Source organism: Pseudorasbora parva, chromosome 15 (genome assembly GCF_024679245.1).
Source record: "Pseudorasbora parva isolate DD20220531a chromosome 15, ASM2467924v1, whole genome shotgun sequence".
NCBI lineage: Eukaryota > Metazoa > Chordata > Actinopteri > Cypriniformes > Gobionidae > Pseudorasbora > Pseudorasbora parva.
Window position 1 is genome coordinate 4,810,425 of NC_090186.1, and position 19,297 is coordinate 4,829,721.

The window sequence follows — 19,297 nt, forward strand, 5'->3', positions numbered from 1 at the left end:
TGACGCCAGCCGCAACACAAGTGTTTTTTGCTAGTTTAATTTTCACGTTCAGCGTCACTTTGTTTAAATATTAAATGCACTGGCATTCATCTGTTCTCCCCATGGGCGTCTGGTCTGAAAACCAGCTGTGTTCAGGAGCATTGTTGGCGTGTTGCTATTTTGAGGAACTGAAAACGACTGACCATTGACCATTGAAGATTTATTAAATGTTGTTTAAAGGGCGTGTTAGTAACATGTGCCTATAGGCGGGTGCACAACACGTGTACACTGCTTATTACACACACAAACATGCCAAATATTAAAAATAAAAGGATTACAATGTAAAAGATTATTTTTGTGTACATATTAAATGCCTACATGTCATAATGGATAGTCATTGCATGTATCAGAATCAGAATGACTTTATTTGCAGTAAGGACGAATGAAAGTGGCTAATTATTTGACCTATCATGGCAATACACACATGTATTTAAACTCGTCAGGTTGAGTGTGTCTATATTCCTGCATGTAAATAGTCAATCCACCATGGTATGAGCACAACTGGCTTTTAAAGGGAATAGGAGATGAGACTCTGATTGGTTTATTGCACGTTAAACCCAAAACACTCGCATGACTCATTAAGAGACGAGGTACAAACCTATTGGACCAACCATTTTTTCCGTCATTAAACTAGTAAAAGTGGACTTGCGGCAAGTAGTAAATATCAATCGATCAATCAATCAATTTTAGCCACTTCGTAATTGTATTGCATATCGAATATTGCAGTATTTAACAAGTTATTGTTTGGCACAATTAACATTGTGTTTACCTAATGATGATGACAGCAGTTATAAATCAAATCAGAGAGAAGAGCATTATACAGTATATATATCTAGGCGAGTGCAAATTGTGTTCAGCACAGGTTATTGGGAGTTTCTGTGCTTATCCATTATTTGCATAATAACTGTAGTGAATCTGCTGCTGAACTGCAGACAGCATATGCAAAAAACAACAACAATGCAATATGAGTGCACATTTCAGACTTTGTGAATCTCCCTTAATGTAGCATTTTCCTTTGTTTATGAATGCATTGCGTTTAATGGTGACCTTAGGCTGTGCTCCGTCCTTAGGGAGGTGTAGTTCAATGAGATAGAGTGATTAAAGTGTGGATTTTATTTAACATAGAGTCATAAGGCTTTGGCTGATTCCTCTTTCTACTCTCCTAACAGGCCTTCTTCGAGTTAAGAGTGAATGATGATATTTGTACCCGGCTGTTTGTGGAGTCAAGATCTCTTAACAACTGATTTCTAATCATTGATGAAAGGATGTGGATAAAACAGGGCGTCTGATAGCAGATTATGCTGGCTGTGACGGAGTAAAATCAATGTTAGAAACAGGCCCTATAGCATCCATTTAAGTCACGGCAAAGCTTCACTAATGGATAATAATTATGACTCAGTGTTTGTGTGTAAATGGCTCGGACCACCATGGTGAAGTGGTTTGTTTAGTCAGTGTACTATTTCTTTATGAGAAAAGATACTTTTTGTGTTGCTTTAGATTTTAGTAATTATTTATTTATATTTGTATGTAAAACTTTATTTACATAGAATTATTGAAAACCGTGGACAATGTACCTTGCAGAAGACACATAAGCAATTGTTCACACAAAAAAGATATTATAAGATAAATTCATTTTACACACGGCTCGAGAGCAGCGGAGCTTTTATTTCTGTCAATTGAATGAATAGTATGAACAGTAGAACAATAGTATGATATATATATATATATATATATATATATATATATATATATATATATAATATATATATTGTAACGCAGTTCGTAGATGGGAAGGAAGGAGGCGGGAACCGGCGAACGTTCAACAAACATTTATTCAAAATAAATAAACAAAATGAAAGTAAAACCGCGGGCAGCCCCTCACGGACGACTGCCCGCAAACACATAAAAAAAACTAAACATAAACTCCAGGCCTGGTCCTCTCTCGTCTTCCGCAGCTCTTGTTCCTCCTTTTATGCTCCCGTCACATGGCCGCGAGACGAGACCGGTGTGCCACGCAGCTGGCACTTGTCAACATTAATCACCGGCCCGCTCTCGCGGTCCCTCGCCCCGCTGCCTGTCACACCACAAATATATATATATATATATATATATATATATATATATATATATACATATATATATTCACACACCAAACTAATATTATGTTGGTCCCGATTTTGCTGCGAAAACAGCCCTAACAGGTAACGAGTGGAGGACTGCGGAGCCTCTTAAAAAAGACGTTACAGGTCTGTGAGAGCCAGAAATCTTGCTTTTTTGTAGGTGACTAAATACTTTTATTTTCCACCATAATTTGCAAATACATTCTTTAAAAATCAGACAATTAGATTTTCTGGATTTTTTTTTTCTCATTCCTTCTCTCATAGTTGAAGTGTACCTATGATGAAAATTACAGGCCTCTCTCATCTTTTTAAGTGGGAGAACTTGCACAATTGGCAGCTGACTAAATACTTTTTTGCCCCACTGTATACACACATAAGGAATGCTGTTTACATGGATATTGGAACACTAAAGATGCACAAAGCCTTGTTTACATAATAAATATGCTTTAGTTTAGCAACCAAATGTTAGATCATGAATATATGACTGAATGAATGAGGGAGACGTGAGCCCAATGCCGTTTCAGTTTATAATAAATGCCATTATAGCCTAATTTGTGATTTATTTTATAATTTAAAGGGTTACTTCAGCGATTAGCATATGGCTTTGTATCAGTAGAAACCCTGGAGTATATTCAAATGATTGTGCTTTCCCCCCTCATATCCCCCTGAGACAAGAGATTTATGCATTTTATTTCTGGAAAAATACCTCCTATTACGCAAATTGACGATATTTGCATTATAGGAGGAATGTTTGGCCAAAGGCTAAAGACTACAGCCAGCAGAGGGAGCCATTTCCGCATGTTTTGAACCCGCGCATGGGGGATGGAGATCACACTCACAGCTCAGCTCGCAGCTACAGGCACTCATTTAAACGGAGCTATGCTGAGCAATGGAAGTCTTTCAACTTCTCAAATTAATTTCTATGAAAGTTAAGCTTGCAAGGGCATGAACTGAAACGCACCAGACTGAACTCGTGTTGTGAATGTATGCCGCGAGTGTAGTCGCGATTACCTCCGCTCTCATCACGAGAGCTCATCAGCTCATTTATCTCACTCCTGCAGTTAGTGTTCAGTGCTGTGAGACTCGCGCAGCAACTCACTCATTATATTGAACAGTCATGTTCAGTTTTTAATTGTAGTGTCTTCTCTAACTCAGTCACAGTAATCAAGTAGGTGGCTTTGGGAGTGGCCTCACAGGGCAGCGAAGCATTCTGGGAATTGTAGTCTTTCATCCCCATGAAACAAAAATACATTTTCTGTCTTTTCTCAGTCTAGAAGGCACCAAATTCAAAAATAATTTCACATTTCTACTACATTTATGACCCAGTTTAAATACAGATTCATCTTCCCAGCGCTGAAGTACCCCTTTAATATATAATTTTATAGCTATTTTCATTATTCTGTTGTTGTAGTTTTGTTGTGGAGTGAGGGGAACCAAAATAGCTTAGTCTGTTTGTTTGTAAAGTTTTATTTTATTTACAGTATTTAATATTAATATACATTAATGTAATTGTTTGCAATTACAATGTTATTATGATCATTTTCTCTTTCATGAGATTACTTCCTCTTCTTGGCGGGGTTACATTTCCCCATATTGTAAACTCTAGGGGCAAGGAGTCTAAAGCGTGAAATTTTAGGTATGTGTTATTCTGACACCTTTCTATCAGAACCAGCATTAACTTCTTGAGAAATTTAAATGCTGATCGTTATCATCCACAGTTATCAATGTACAGCCATTTCAAACGAGGGTATTGGCAGCATATGCATATTTTATGAATCACTCTTGAACCCTGTCATAAGATGTTTTCTATGCTCGCTTCTATCTTAAATTAATCATTGAGGCCCGTTGGCTTTGCAGGACAACTAAACAAAGAAGGAAGCAAGAGGAGGAGTTAAAGACATCCTGTTTTAGGCACATGCGCTGTTTCCTCTTCACTGCGGTGCAGTCTCATCAGTGCTGTACCAGAAATAACCAGATGCTGTCCTCTCTCTCTCTCTCTCTCTCTCTCTCTCTCTCTCTCTCTCTCTCTCTCTCTCTCTCTCTCTCTCAGAGGACAGAATAACCCTTCTTCATCCTTCAAACACAAATCATGACTCATGCCTCTTAACAAACTGCTGTGTTCCCTATTCCTGGTAAAGGTTCAAGTTTCTGTATATGAGTGTTGGGGGGTGGAAGTTAGAAAGCAGGTATTAAATTTGTAAGCATCCAGGGAGAGTTGTAAAATCGCAGCACAATCATGTATTGATTGAAAGGTCATATATCGCTCTGGCTGGAAGCCATGCCAGGACATTTGGAAATGTTATCTTCAGATCTATATGGAGAGTTCAAGTATATAGAAAGTCCTAGAAGGCCCTGTAGTAAACAGTGATCGCATTGTCTGGGTTTATTAGAGATATGTTTGTCTGCTGGTTATGATGGACTATATAATGGTTGAGTTAAAAGAACAAATGCAAGATTCATATACAAAGTTTATGAAAACAGAGATGCTAATAGATCAAATATGACATTATTAGTTTGGACATAACTCATAAAGGTATTGTCCACCTAAAAATTCATGAATTTAGTCACTCTCATGTTGTTTCAAAGCCATAAAAAATGTCTTTCTTTCTTATTTCTGTGCAACACAAAAGATGATGTTTTGACAAATGTTGCTAACAAAGCCATTTTGGTGACTGTTCACTTGCACCATACAGGACATTTCTCATGGTTCTCATAGAAGAAAGTCAAAGTGATTACTTTTTTTTTAGTTTTAGGCGAACCATCCCTTTAGGATTTTTTTGTGTTTGTGAATGTGCACGTCTCCACCAAAGCTGGGCACATGTTTCTATCACAGTAACATTATTAGGGCATAAAATAAAATCAGGCAGCATGTGAGGATCACTGTGAGCCCAGTCCCTTTGTCTGAAACGATTCTGCATCCTCTCTGGTTGGATAACAGATCATGTGCCTGTTGGCGGCACTAATATCCCTGGTGTTGTATCTAATCTTCTCAGGTCTTGCCAGGGAAAATGGAAAATGCACTTTGTGTCTCTTCAACAACAGATCGTGATATGTCATTTGAAAGTGTAAGTAGACACAGTTCACAAAAATGGTATGAAAGACACTAGGTGCATCCCAGTACTGTACTTAAGGACTATTCTATGACGTTTTGTAGTATAAATAGTAGGGCTGCCGCCTAATAGTCGACTAGCTGCTACTCCGATAATTTGTAGAAATGATCGTTCTTTCTAAATGCAAACTGTCATGTGACTACACTGTAATTTTTTTTTTTTCCAAAAAATAAGTTACCTGGTTGCCTGGAGTTCATTGAAATTAAAATTTTGAGTTAGTACAATGAACAGTTTTGAGAATTGATAACCTTTATTAAATTATTATTCAAAGGTTTTGTAAGCATATTGGGTAATTTGTGTGTGTTTTATTTCTGATGACGCAGTGAAACATGGCAAATTGTGCTATTTTCATGATTCATCACATTTTTTATGTGGTTCAGATACGATAATATTTTGAGTTTCTATTTATTAAACCAATTTCCTTCATTGTGTCAACTCAAATTTTTAATTTCAATAAACTCAAAATTTTAAGGCAACCAGGTTACTTATTTTTTTAAAGTTAAACCAACAAAAAAATTTTTTACAGTGTACAAATAAACAGAAACAGATGAGACTGGATAAGTGTGTCCTCTTTCTTTAGTGAAATAATGGTAAATACCACTTTATTTCTGTGGGACTAATGAGCAATCTCAACACAAATTAATTCATTATGATCAATGCATCACTTATTGTAAAACTGGGGTAAAACATAGACGCTTGGGTTTTAAACCGGCTGCTTTTATCATTGCAATCTCGCTAGTTTCCTGTGATTTCTTTCTGATTAGTTTTCAGATAAAACTTCCATTTGTTGGTGTAATGATAGTGTGTGTGAGGTTAGCGCAGGTTTTAGTAAAACGTCTGGCCCGACGATGGAAACGCAGTGTGGTTTTGGGCTCGGTGCTTTTGGTCAGAGGCCATTAGCCCAGACGGCCCGTTGAAAGCCCAGACTCACACTGGCCTGACAGTGGAAAAGCGGCTACTGACAAGTAGTTGGTCAATTGGTTAGGTCAGTTGAGTGCTGCAGTTAATTGCAGGCTTTGTAAGACTCTGTAAATACGTCTAGTAAAGGGTATTTAGTGTAGAATGTCCTTTTTTTGCAGTCATTAAACTGATCCAGTTTCACTATCTCCACCAGATCCTCATTTGAAACTCTTGACTGTTGTTTCTTCAAAGTAACAGGAGAGTCACGTCTGAACTTTTCCTTTCTTCTTATAATCTGAATCACAGGAGGACCCTTGGGATTGAGCGAGAGGAGAAGGTTTATTGTTTCAGTCCCACAGTGGGGGGGCTGAATCTGGGACGGTCCAGCCGATCTGCGAGACACAGGGAGGTCCTGTCCTATCACATTGATGTTTGCTCACAAGGGTGGCCTTAGTGGCAGCTGTTTGGGGAGTGGAAGGAACAGAAGACTCCCAGTATCAGTGGGAGACAAATAGGGGGTCAGGAAAATCAGGAAAACGCGCAGTGGGGCGGCTCGCAGCTTGGAAGACTCTCCGCACGGACATTTATATGAACAAGTTCCTGGAATTCGTAACAAAATCACTCCTTTTTTGTATATAGCTCCCAGTCCGTGCCAAAAAAATAAATTCCTCTTTCGTCAAACGACGAGTAAAGAATTCACTGCATATGTTTCCATGAAACAAACAAATCTGAAGCCAGCGCGAAGGACGTTTCAGTAAAGCAAGCAGCCTCGCAGATACGTGATTTATCAAGCCATGGCGGAGAAATGCAACGCTGTCACTGTGCTATTTGTAAATGTGAAGCTCAAATGCCATAAATTTGCCAAAGTCTAATAAGTTTAGGCAACAAGATGATGTGTTTGTCTGCCTTTGAAGCCGCAGATTTTCCCCTTCAGAGAGTGAAAAACAGCGGTTTGGACTGTGACGCTCTGGTTCTGATTCAGGCTGATGATTTGTGGACCTCAAAGCGTGTTGTGATCTCGAGCGGTGTTAGGGATTCAGATCGACCCTGCACATTTGATATGATTAGGCGTGTAAGGGTGCAGTATATTTTGGTGGTCTAATTGTCAGGATCAAGTTGTAAGCGCTAGCCTGTTCAAACACGAGCAGTTTACCACAGTAACACTACACTGGTGTAGAGTGTTTGTGAAGTTAATGACTTAACTGAGAGAGACTGAGGTTTGCTGTGTGTTGCCAGAGGCTGATCGCTTCACATCTGTGTTTGTGTTGAAGGAGATGATGCATGCAGTTTGTGGTCTCTGAGGCTCCAATACTGAGTGTGTGTGTTACCCCAGTTTTATGTGTATTTGTGTGCTCAACCAACTACACAAAGCAAGTCTTTCTCTCTAATGCTGGATGAGTAGTTTACTCTTTCCAAACTCAGCTGGACGTTTGAACAGATTAAGTTAACTGAGATAAATGTTTGTATAATGTGTGTACATTAAAAACAGCTAAATAGTTTGTTTTAACTAGTAAATCTCCTCCAGTCATTATCAATAGTGAAGGAAAGCATGGTGATTTGAACCCTATTGACTTTTCTTTTTTGTGTGTGTTCTGCTGAAATGTAGTTATTTTTGGGTGAACTATAATACTACGCAATAGGTGAATGCGATAGAACAGGAGGGAGGATTATATCAATTGTTTGTGGCTTTTACACAGTTTGTTTTCTCAACTGTGAGGTTTGTGTTTGGGGCATCAACAGAAAATAATCATACATCCATAATGAGATCTCAAATACCAGCCTTAATTACAATCTCTCTGCAGGAAGATTACAGTATAGCAAAAGCAAGCAATGAGGTAATAGTCGCTAACAGAGCTCCAGAGATATCATTCATCAACTATCAAATCAACTGTGGTCTATTATGTTTCCTTAGTGCTCATAAAGTGCCTAAAATGTTTCAGAATGTGTAGGCTTTCATCTTTTCTTTTCTTTCTTTTTTCAATGTCAAAGGTTTTTGGGTCAATATTGAGCTAAATGTCAGACCCCATTAAACAAAATTCACCTGCAGTAATCAGGCTTCATTCAACTCAAACAGTTTTCCTTGCGTAATCAAATTGTTTTATTGTTTTATAATGTTTCCTGTGGTGCACTTATAATGTTAGTATGATTTGATTTTTACATGAAAAATTGTCATTATTTAGAAATAAAAGTCATTTTTCCATCCTGATTTAATCCTCTGATTTGAACGCTCTTTTTAAAGAAATTATATGTTTAAATCTCTGAAAAAAAAATTCTCATTTTTTTACTCTTACAGCTCTCGAGGTGAACTAATTAAAGTGTTGATTATAGCATTATATTCAGATCTATGGCATTATATTCAGATCTATGGCATTATATTCAGCTCTATGGCATTATATTCAGATCTATGGCATTATATTAAGCTCTATGGCATTATATTCAAATCTATGGCATTATATTCAGCTCTATGGCATTATATTCAGCTCTATGGCATTATATTCAAATCTATGGCATTATATTCAGCTCTATGGCATTATATTCAAATCTATGGCATTATATTCAGCTCTATGGCATTATATTCAGCTCTATGGCATTATATTCAGCTCTATGGCATTATATTCAAATCTATGGCATTATATTCAGGTCTATGGCATTATATTCAGATCTATAGATCTGAATATAATGCCATAGAACTGAATATAATGCCATAGATCTGAATATAATGCTATAATCAACACTTTAATTAGTAGGCGGGGATAAAGTGATGATGATGAAGTGGGCGGGGATAAAGTGATGATGATGAAGTGGGCGGGGCTAAAGTGATGATGCGGAAGTGGGCGGGGCTAAAGTGATGCTGATGAAGTAGGCGGGGCTAAAGTGATGATGAAGTAAGCAGGGCTAAAGTGATGATGATGAAGTAGGCGGGGCTAAAGTGATGATGATGAAGTAGGTGGGGATAAAGTGATGATGATGAAGTGGGCGGGGCTAAAGTTATGATGATGAAGTGGGCGGGGCTAAAGTGATGATGATGAAGTGAGTGGGGCTAGAGTGATGATGTTGAAGTGAGCGGGGCTAAAGTGATGAAGATGAAGTGGGCGGGGATAAAGTGATGATGATGAAGTAGGCGGGGATAAAGTGATGATGATGAAGTAGGCGGGGATAAAGTGATGATGATGAAGTGGGTGGGGCTAGAGTGATGATGTTGAAGTGGGCGGGGCTGAAGTGATGATGATGAAGTGGGCGTTGATCTTTCTCCATCTATTACAGGCTCCTTCCACAACGAGTCGTTCTCTGGGCTTGGTGACAATAAAAGCTGTTTCTGGACTAACAAGGAAGTTTTCAGTTCTGAAACTCACAGGATATTCTTATAGTATGATGACCTTTTAAATGTCAAAAGCTCAAAGAAGTTTTTATTTCTCAGTTCATGACCCCTTTAAAGGGATAGTTCACTCAAAAATAAGATTATTTCTTTGGATGAACTATCCCTTTAAGGCAGTTTATCAGGTCTGTTGAATTGAACATGTTTAACATCAGCTGCTGATTGGTGATCTAAAGTCTTACTTCCCCTTAACAACAGATTATATCATGTTTCATTTCTACACTCTGCAAACATACCACCGGAGTTTTTCACAGGTTTTCTTTCATCACTTCTATAATGATGATACACAGCGTTATATCTAAAATCCCCCTTTCATTCTGCATCTCTGACTTCCCTGAACTTGGGATGTTTCTCATATTTACCTCATCTGCTGATTCCCTCTCTCCATTCTCAGAGTTTGCAGAGTTGTATTAAACTCTTGCATCTGGCACATATATCATTGTGTACGAACTAGTTCCCCATTTGTCCATGTTAGGACATTTCTCTGTCCGTGCCTCCTGGAGATGAAATGACATTCCCTAAATACTAAATACAGTTACACCTGCTATTAATTACAATACTACAGTGTAGTCTTCTGACCAATATTTTAATATATATATGTAAGGAATAATTGGTGACAGTCTGTTGAGTTATTAGAAAAATAATGCACACTCGAGGTGGTAATGCAGCCACGATGCGAATCGGTATACAGTTACCTCACCTCAAAACATTGGAGGATGTATTTCAAGACATTTGTCAGGTTTTTGTCCTTAAAAAGCTTTTGTGTAGGACACATTTCTTACACATCTCACCTCAAGCCTCCGTTGTTAATGCTTGAGCCACTTTTATATATATATATATACACACACAGACAGAGAGATTAAGCCTTTGTAAATTCTGTGCCTGTCTCTTCAGTGTTTGACACCAGCGTCTCTACGGAAAGCAAAACTGTATGTTTATCTACTTAAGAAAAGTACTGTTATTACCTCACTAGGAAAAAAGTCATGTAGCTTTTAATTTAACTATTTTACTGATAAAATCATCAGAGCAGCACTGACAATAAGTTTCTGTGCGAGTGTGTGTCTGCACTGTCTGTGTGTGTTTAGCTGACTGGGAGAGAGTGGGAGAATGATAGTATATGCTATATACATAATACATGTAATTTTGAAAAAAACATGGAAATAATTTGTTGTTTTTATGCTAATATTGTACAGTGTATTTGCTTGTTCAGTGTCACTGTGGGATTTGGCTCTTTTGCTGTTGTCGGCTGTAATTATCTTTGAAATGACTGAAATCATTTGGTGGAGTGATGTGGAGCTGCAATGCGGTCAAGACCTGCTGGAGCTACTTTAGCCTTGCGTTTCCCTGAAAATAATTGCACACTTCAATCAGATTCAAGCATTCAACAGCCCTGTAGAGTATAAATATAGTATAATACAACCAAACTAGAATTATTATAAGGTGTGTAAGCTAGTTGTTGCTGTATAAGGTTCTTGATGTAGATCAAATGATAAAGAGGTATCCGGCTGTCCTCTCCTGTTTTCTCTCTATAATTCAGTCCTCATCAGCAAGAGGTCAAAGGGCAGAGGCTAACAGGCATGGGTGAACTATGACCCCCAAGGGGATTTTTATTGCGACCTGTCAGGCATAGGTGTGTGTAAGAATATTTGGTGTACAGTGGGGTTTAAGTCTGGGAGTTTTCTGATTGGCTACATTCTTATTGAATTATATTATCATTTGAGTGAAAAGTTGAATTAAAAAATGAACATGAATTTTCAAATGTCACTTTCTGTAATGACGGGAGTTTGTGTAAAGTCAAATAAATAGATATATTTCCCAAAAGCAATTGCTTATGTGTCATGTAATGTCCAGAATGTATATGACAATGTTGCATGCATTTAAAATCTGTAGACATATAACATGTTATGAGTGCTGCTGATACTAGTCTGGCCTGTTTTATGAGATGGCTATATTAGGATTTGATATACGATGATGTCTATAGGTTACACCCAGCCGAAGGCCGTTTCTCACACTGTAATTCTTCTCAAGAAGTTTAAATTATTGGCGTTTAAAAGACTGCACTGGGAATATGATGTCTCAAGTGTTCAGGTATTCTGTAAAATGTATAAATTATATAACAGTTCATACCAAGAGGTCAAGGTTTGTCCATTAGTTTCATTATTTTTTCATCTAGTATTAAATCTGTGAGTCTTTAATTTATTAATGTATATTTAATTAAGTGTAAATGTGGTAAAAGTCCAAAATGTAATTGAGACCGCAGAAGGTCACAGATCTGTAAGATGACTGCTATAGTAGTGTTTGGCAGCTGGATAGATGTTTAAAGGGCATAAATTCTGCTCTCCTTGGCTGTCTTTTTCTGTCCGACAGAGAGGAGATTTGCAGCCTCTCTGCAGAGTGATTTGTGGGATGGACAGCCGTCCCTGAACCTTTGAGCTGCAGAACGAAACAGAGAGACTACAGAAGAGGGGAGGAGGAGAGAAGGAATCTGAGAGATCAATGCAATATAGGGCAGCAGAACGGAGGAAAGCAGGGAAAAGATGGGGGTATTTTCAGATAATGAAGTTTTAGCAAAGACATAACCCAACTGGTCATGGACGCTTGGTAAGATCAAGACACATTTCCTTCTTTGCATTTGTAGAAGTGGAAATAACCCTACCCCTAAAACCTAAGCACTTCTCAACATGAAATGTATAACTCAATCATGTATTGCATTTATTGCAAAAACTGACCACTCAAAAAAAAATGTGGGTTGTTTTTTCTAACCAAATCCTGGGGTTGAACCTTTTGGATAATTTTTTGGGTTATTTATTCAGTATTTGTGTAGTTCCTGGGTCAGACGTAATAAACCAGGTGTTGAGTTATTTATCGGGGGCTTTTTGCGGCCTCTTCAGGAGAAAGCAGAGCATCTCCGTCAAATTGGTGCATGTCTTCGATAAAATACAGGTTTGTGTAGATTTTTTTAGTAGTTGGTGGGTTTTGGTGTAAAAACTTGGCAACCCTGTCTGCACGCGCGCTGAATTCAGGCTGGAATAAACAATCTTTGCCGGTGTTGTAAAAAAATAAAAGAATTTAATGATACACAGAGTACTTACCCAACATGATCATCTTTTCTGAGAGAACGTGTGAAGGTGAATGCAGATACAAACAAGCGTTTTAGATTCGAAAAAATATAATCCAAGCCCCTTTGATGACGTGATGATTACGTTACTGTTGATCATCTGTCCGTCATCGTCTAAAGCCCGCCCTGATGATTTCATTGGTCCGAACAGTTTCTGTTCGGGGATAATTACTCCGCTATGGAGCAAGGCCAGACCGAACTGCCCGACCTATACATTTTGTGGGCGGGGCTAAGTTCGGCTGGCGTCCAGGCTAGCAAGTGCCATAACGTACTGAAGCTTTGGTAACAAAACCAAAGGTTAAAAAACTAAAATATAAAAGTGACGGGAGAAACGCTGTGCATTTCGCAGTCTTCACACACACTAAGCAAACGGGGAAACAGGTGCTGCTTTAAGACAGGTAAAAACTCATCTCTTCTATGAGCACTTAATCTTACATTTAAAAAAAAAAAAAAAATACTCTTCCTCCTCTACTTCTCTTTTCTTCTTCCTTTTTCTGGTCTTTTTTCTGGTCTTTGCTACTTTGAGCAGTGTACAAATCTTGGTATTTTGGGCACTTTTTGTGTTTCTTTGCCTCTTCTTGACGGATCGCTTCCTGTACTCCTGAGTTGTGAGTCGCTTTGGATAAAAGCGTCTGCTAAATGCATAAATGTAAATGTAAATGACGCAAACGAACCCCGGTTCGGACCCAAAAAATATAATATGAACACAGTCCAGCGGGGGCAGGGGGAAGGGGAGCAATCAAACTCGGGTTCGGTCCAGGCAATCGAACCAAGTGTGAAAGCACCGTTATAAGTAAAAAATAATCAACTATGCTGGGTTAAATAAACAACCCAATTTTCTGGGTAAAGTTAACCCAACATGTGTTCTGTCTTACCCAAAGCCCTTGGGTTGAAAACACCCTATATTGGGTTGTTTTTAATCCATGGTTTTTAGAGTGAAGTGTTACAAACAACTCGTGTTGCATTCCAAGTCTTGTAAAGCCGTTTGGTATCTTTATATGAAGAACAGAGGGGAACTTAGGGTTTTAATCGCTGAAAACGATCCCGCTGAACGCATGCAGTCATATCTCATTCAAAAGATACACCCAAACTAGCAGGATGTGATTGGTCAAGAGACACAATCACAAACTGTTCATCACACAAATCAATCATTTGACCTCAGAACTATATATAATATCCAAATGGGTAGGTTTAGTCGCTTGTTCAAATGTGTCTAATTATGCTGGCTGGTTAAAGATCCTGAGTTATACCTCAATAAATAATTTCATTATAAAGATAAAATTCCCATGCACATTGTGTTTTTGATGCCAAATGTTTCTCATTGAAAGACACAGAGTACCCTCAAAAATGTGACGAGTTGGGAGTAAGAATGTGTGGAAGAAAACATTGTTTTTGTTGTATTTATGTTCATCATAAATATGTTGAAATGGCAGAGCACCAGGCCAGTCACAAATCACATGTGTGACAGCACACACACACTTACACCTGATGTCACACCTCTTTGCAAACCTCCCACCCTCAAGTGTGTGGTGCCGTAAAGACAGATTGTGTTTTCCTTTAGTTATTTCAGTTAAACAACTGTCACATACTTAACCACTCTCACACATTTAGTCAGTTTTGTTGGTTGAACAGTTGTTGAATGCCCTGGGTGAGTTATGAGCTCAGCAGCAGCTCAGACTTTGCACCTTTTGCCGAAACTGCATAACTGGCCAATCAGAAGTGGATGTATTTAAAAATAGCACGATTTATTTCGCTTAATTATCCATAGTCAATGTCAAGCTTACCTTGTGCTCAGGTATAATTGGCATAAAACCTTCCCAGATGGATCAATATGGTAATCTTGACTTTTATCAGGCTACAGTTGTCTAAACGTTTTGCATAGATCTGAAAATGAAGTAAACAGCTGCTGATAGAAATACACCAGTCTTTCAATAAATTGAATTTGATCTTGTGATGTTCAGACAGTCCATTCCTCAATAAAGTGGACTATATTGTGGAGAATTGTTAAATATGGAAACATTAATAATAAGTGATATTGGTCACTAAACCTGGAATGTTTGTGGGGCATTTTGGACAAAGAGAGAAAATGCTGTAATAAGATTGTAATTATATTATATTATGTTTTGAAGTACTCTTTTATTGATAAATGATGACATGTTATTCTCACAACGGCAGTTAAATATTCATAATTCATTTATTTCTCAACATTGCATATCTAATCAACTCCTAATTAATATATTCATTATTATTTGCATTATCACCCAGTTTCGGTGAGTTATTTAACCAAATAAAAATGAGGAAGCTTTTGTCTTTTAAACACATAAAATGTACATAATCACAATTTTCATCATTACATGCAATGCAGTGTTTGCTGAAAATTCTTTGACCTGATATATTTACTTTGAAGTTTTTAATTTGTAATTTAGGTTAATGAGTCAATAATTTTTTTCTATAATGATAAATAATACATTTAAGTTAAAGCTACACTGTGTAACTTTTTTAGTTTATTCTTAGCTAAAAACAGTTCTTTCAAAAATATATGTGCTCCTTAATTTATATTCACTTCTATTAATTAATAAAGTATTCTCGTAAGTTTATAATATGCCATTGAAAATACATACGGGTGAGGGGTTCGAATGCCGGCCGCCATGTTGCTCCTCCATCTTGAAAGTACATTAGCCAAATAGGGACATACCCGTAAATTCAAGCTTCGCCTTTCGCGTTTTAACACTCGATGGCACCGTGTCGAATGTGAAGAGGGGGATTGCCATGTTAATCTTGGACTAAATCGGCCCCCGTAGGAGTTAAAACGAAATCAGAATTGAGAGGAACAGACACTAATATTGACTGGATGGTCATTTACCTTTACACCGCTAGATGGGGCAAAATATCAGCACATATTTTTAAAAGAAGTAAGTGTTTTTAGCTAAGAATAAACTAAAAAAATTACACAGTGTAACTTTAAATATTATTACAATTTATAATAACTCTTTTCTGTTTTAATATGTTTTCAAATGTAATGCATTCCTGTGATTTCCAGCATCATTACTCGGGTCTTCAGTGTCACATGATGTCTTTACTGTCACGTTTGATCATTTTAAATGTCCTTGCTGAATAGAAATATTAAATCCTCTTCAAGAAATCTTACTGACCCCAAACATTTGAACAATTGTGTATTTTTAACACCTTAAAAATGATGGATCTGTTCATGGCAAGTGATGTCAGATGATATTGAGGGAGGGGAAAACAGCTTTGATTGTGGAATTTGGGGTGGGGTTTCCCCATCAGGCAGGAATTCGGTGAAGGACTCTGGGAATGTGGAGAATGGCTGTCATGAGATAGGCCTGGGGGTCAGAGGTCGGGGCGGTTTAAACTAAAGGACACCTGCTGGACCACTGTCAAAGCTGGATGAGGCTGGAGTCTTCTCGGTTATGTTTATTTCTGCCTCTTAACAGCAATTAACTTTCTTAACGTAATTGCATTCCTCACATATTTTCCTACAGCCCCACAAGAGCGTCTTTTGTGATTCCTATCACTGTTCTATTATTAAAGTAGCCTGAGGCCTAATTGACCTTTAACTTAATAGACCTGTGCGGCTCAGACTGGAATGACTTTTTGATATAATGCCCCCTAATGTCTGTGATTCTCGTTTTCTCCAAACCATAATGGACTTAAAGGGGTCATGAACTGCATTGTTTTATAATGTTTCCTGTGGTGCACTTATAATGTTAGTATGATTTTTACATCAAAAAATGTAAAAATTTATAAATAAAAGGCATTTTCCCTACCCTGATTTTAGCCTCTGATTTGAAGGCTCTGTTTAAAGGGGCGTGTCTGCTGTGAGACTTCACTGTAAACGTGATTGGCTGACATCTTTGCATATGAAATAGCTAGTACAGCTACTATACTATTACAGCTCTTAAAGGTGCACTATGTAGTATTTTTGCAGTAAAATATCCAAAAACCACTAGGCTGGTGTTATATATTTTGTTCAGTTGAGTACCTACAATATCCCAAATGTTTCCAACTGTTTGTAAATTGTGAGAAAATTGCTATTTTAACTAAGGACCGGGACGTTTCAGCATTGCGTTTGAGGGAGTCGCCTGTCAATCGCGTCATATCTGCGCTACCCTCGGTTTCGGCTTTTATTTGGCAGGAGCGCTTTACTCTTAGCAGTGTGAACAAGTGAACGCACGGAGTAACGTCATAACATCATTTTAAACACACTTAAATGTATCTAATATGATAAACAGAGCTGCATTACCTCAAAATCATAACCAGAAGAGCGGATCAGTGCAGGCGCCCAGCGAATGTGTCCCGTCCCGTCATAATAAAAGTCCCGGTGTTCACGAGGCGGGTATTCGTTTAACAATCGCTCCAGCGGCCGTGCTCAGGTCCACAACACTCGGTCCTGCTCTGTTTTACACTACAGTAACGTTAATAACCGCATGCATGAACGTGATTTCTGCCCGAGTCCTATTTTCCACCGGCTGTGAGGTGAAGACCACATGTCCCAAGATGCTCCGCTCACACTTTGCGTCATCAAACTACGCCTTTGTTTTTTTGAATAGGCGCCCTCCAGTGGACGGAAAGTCGCATAGTGTACCTTTAAGGGTAACTTATCGTGAAATTGTTGATTATTTATAACATTACAATTAGATCTATGGCATTATATTCAGATCGTGAAAGGTTGCAGTGATGATCATTGTGATCTCGTCATTGCAACTAACGAATGCTTTCCTCATAACTAACAGTGCAAACACAATGTCAATAAGAGATTTGTTGATTATTACGGGAGTTTTGTCACAAATCCATATCGTAAAAGTCTGTTTGCAAAGCCTGAAACTGCGACTGATTTCCCAAAGGATCCGCAGTGAAATGTAGTGAACACAAATAAATAATGCTCCACTGAGACGTTCACATTGATGAAAATAAATAAGCACATTCCTAGCATTAGGATCCTTTGGAAGGGAATGCTATTTGTAGTCCATCCTGTATCGCTCTTCTCTCCTCGTCATCTCACTAACACTCCAGTGGGCGGGGCTAAAGTGATGATGATGAAGTGGGTGGGGCTAAAGTGATGATGATGATGATGATGAAGTGGGTGGGGCTAAAGTGGTGATGATGAGGTGGGTGGGGGTAAAGTGATGATGATGATGAAGTGGGTGGGGCTAAAGTGGTGATGATGAAGTGGGTGGGGCTAAAGTGATGATGATGATGAAGTGGGTGGGGCTAAAGTGGTGATGATGAAGTGGGTGGGGCTAAAGTGATGATGATTATGAAGTAGGCGTCGTTCTCTGGGCTTGATTACAATAAAAGCTATTTTTGGACAGACAGGGAAGTTTTCAGGATATTCTTATAGTATGATGACCTATTATGTAAAATTGTATTTCTCAGTGCATGACCCCTTTAAGAGCAGACAGTAGAAAATGAAGGAAAGGGTGATAAAACATACTCAGTTAACCTTTCAGAAGCTTATTTGAATCAAGGAAAAAGGTGCTATTTAGGTTACAGTCCTGTCCAGCAATGCTGACTGATCCCTAAATGTGATGGACAGGCCACATTTTAGAAGTGGATCATTCTGCCCTGAACTGAAATATTTACAGTACCCGTAGGAGTTGTGAATGCTTGGTTATGTGGATACACCGTCTACATTCCTGAGCCAGTCAGATCGTCTGTGTTGAAATGTTTCTAAGTGTGTTTTTATAGGCATCAATGCTACTTTGAATTTGATTGTAGTCAACATGGAAGCTGACGCTGAAATGAAAACCATGAATGTCAAGTCCTGTCTTAAATCCTTGGTTCTTCTCTTGCACCTGTTTTAACGCTTTACTTTAGTGCACAAGACAAGTGCCAAACCTTTAGGATGGTGTCTTTTACTTTTCCGCTTGTGGAAGGTTTCTGCTTCAAATAAATGCTTTCCATTCATCAAAGAATCCTGAGAAAAACATGCATCACAGGTTCCACAAAAATAATAAGCATATATATATATTATCGTTTGACTCTAAGTTGTATCGCCAGTTCCCTGCTAAAAAGATCATAGGACAGTTATGACCCTTCAACTCTCTCTCTCTTTCTTTCTTTCTTTCTTTCTAGCCTCTTCAGAAGAATGGACAGATCTCTATTTCCAGTCTTAATGGGAAGACTGATGATCAGACAGAGTATAATGATCACACGGAGGAGAAGCCACCGGCTGAGGGTATGTGCTCGTACCATATACGCTTGAACATTGTGTGTGTGTGTGTGTGTATATCACTCTCATATCTTTATTACCGCGTCTGTGAGTGTGTGGAATGACAGTGACTGACACTAATAGTGAGCCGCCTCCCAGCGTCAGGCCTCTGTGTGCGTGTGAGGCTTAAAATGTGCTCTTTATCTTTTATCTGTGTGCCCTCGTCCTCTAGCTGATCCTTCCCATAATCCCTAGCTATCCCAGGGATGAGAACACCTACACTGAGGCTACAGTGAGTGGACACCAACATAGACCTCTTTACTCCCTTACCAATGGTCCGAGAAACCCCTAGAGCTATAATGCTTACTGTGTTTATTTATGTTGGTTTTTTGCATTCTTTTCTGGCTGAGACCACCGAGATGCTTCCCCCTAATAATATTTAGTAAGCCATGACCTAGCCGA

General features: G+C 38.4%; 1 protein-coding gene across 1 annotated transcript in view; it reads left to right on the forward strand.

Moving 5' to 3' along the window:
* Window positions 1-19,297, forward strand: part of akap12b (A kinase (PRKA) anchor protein 12b) — a 63,535-nt gene that overhangs the window by 15,525 nt on the left and 28,713 nt on the right. The window contains exon 2 of the mRNA XM_067416801.1: window positions 18,760-18,862. Coding sequence (XP_067272902.1) covers window positions 18,760-18,862 — 103 coding nt within the window. The remainder of the gene's footprint in view (window positions 1-18,759; window positions 18,863-19,297) is intronic.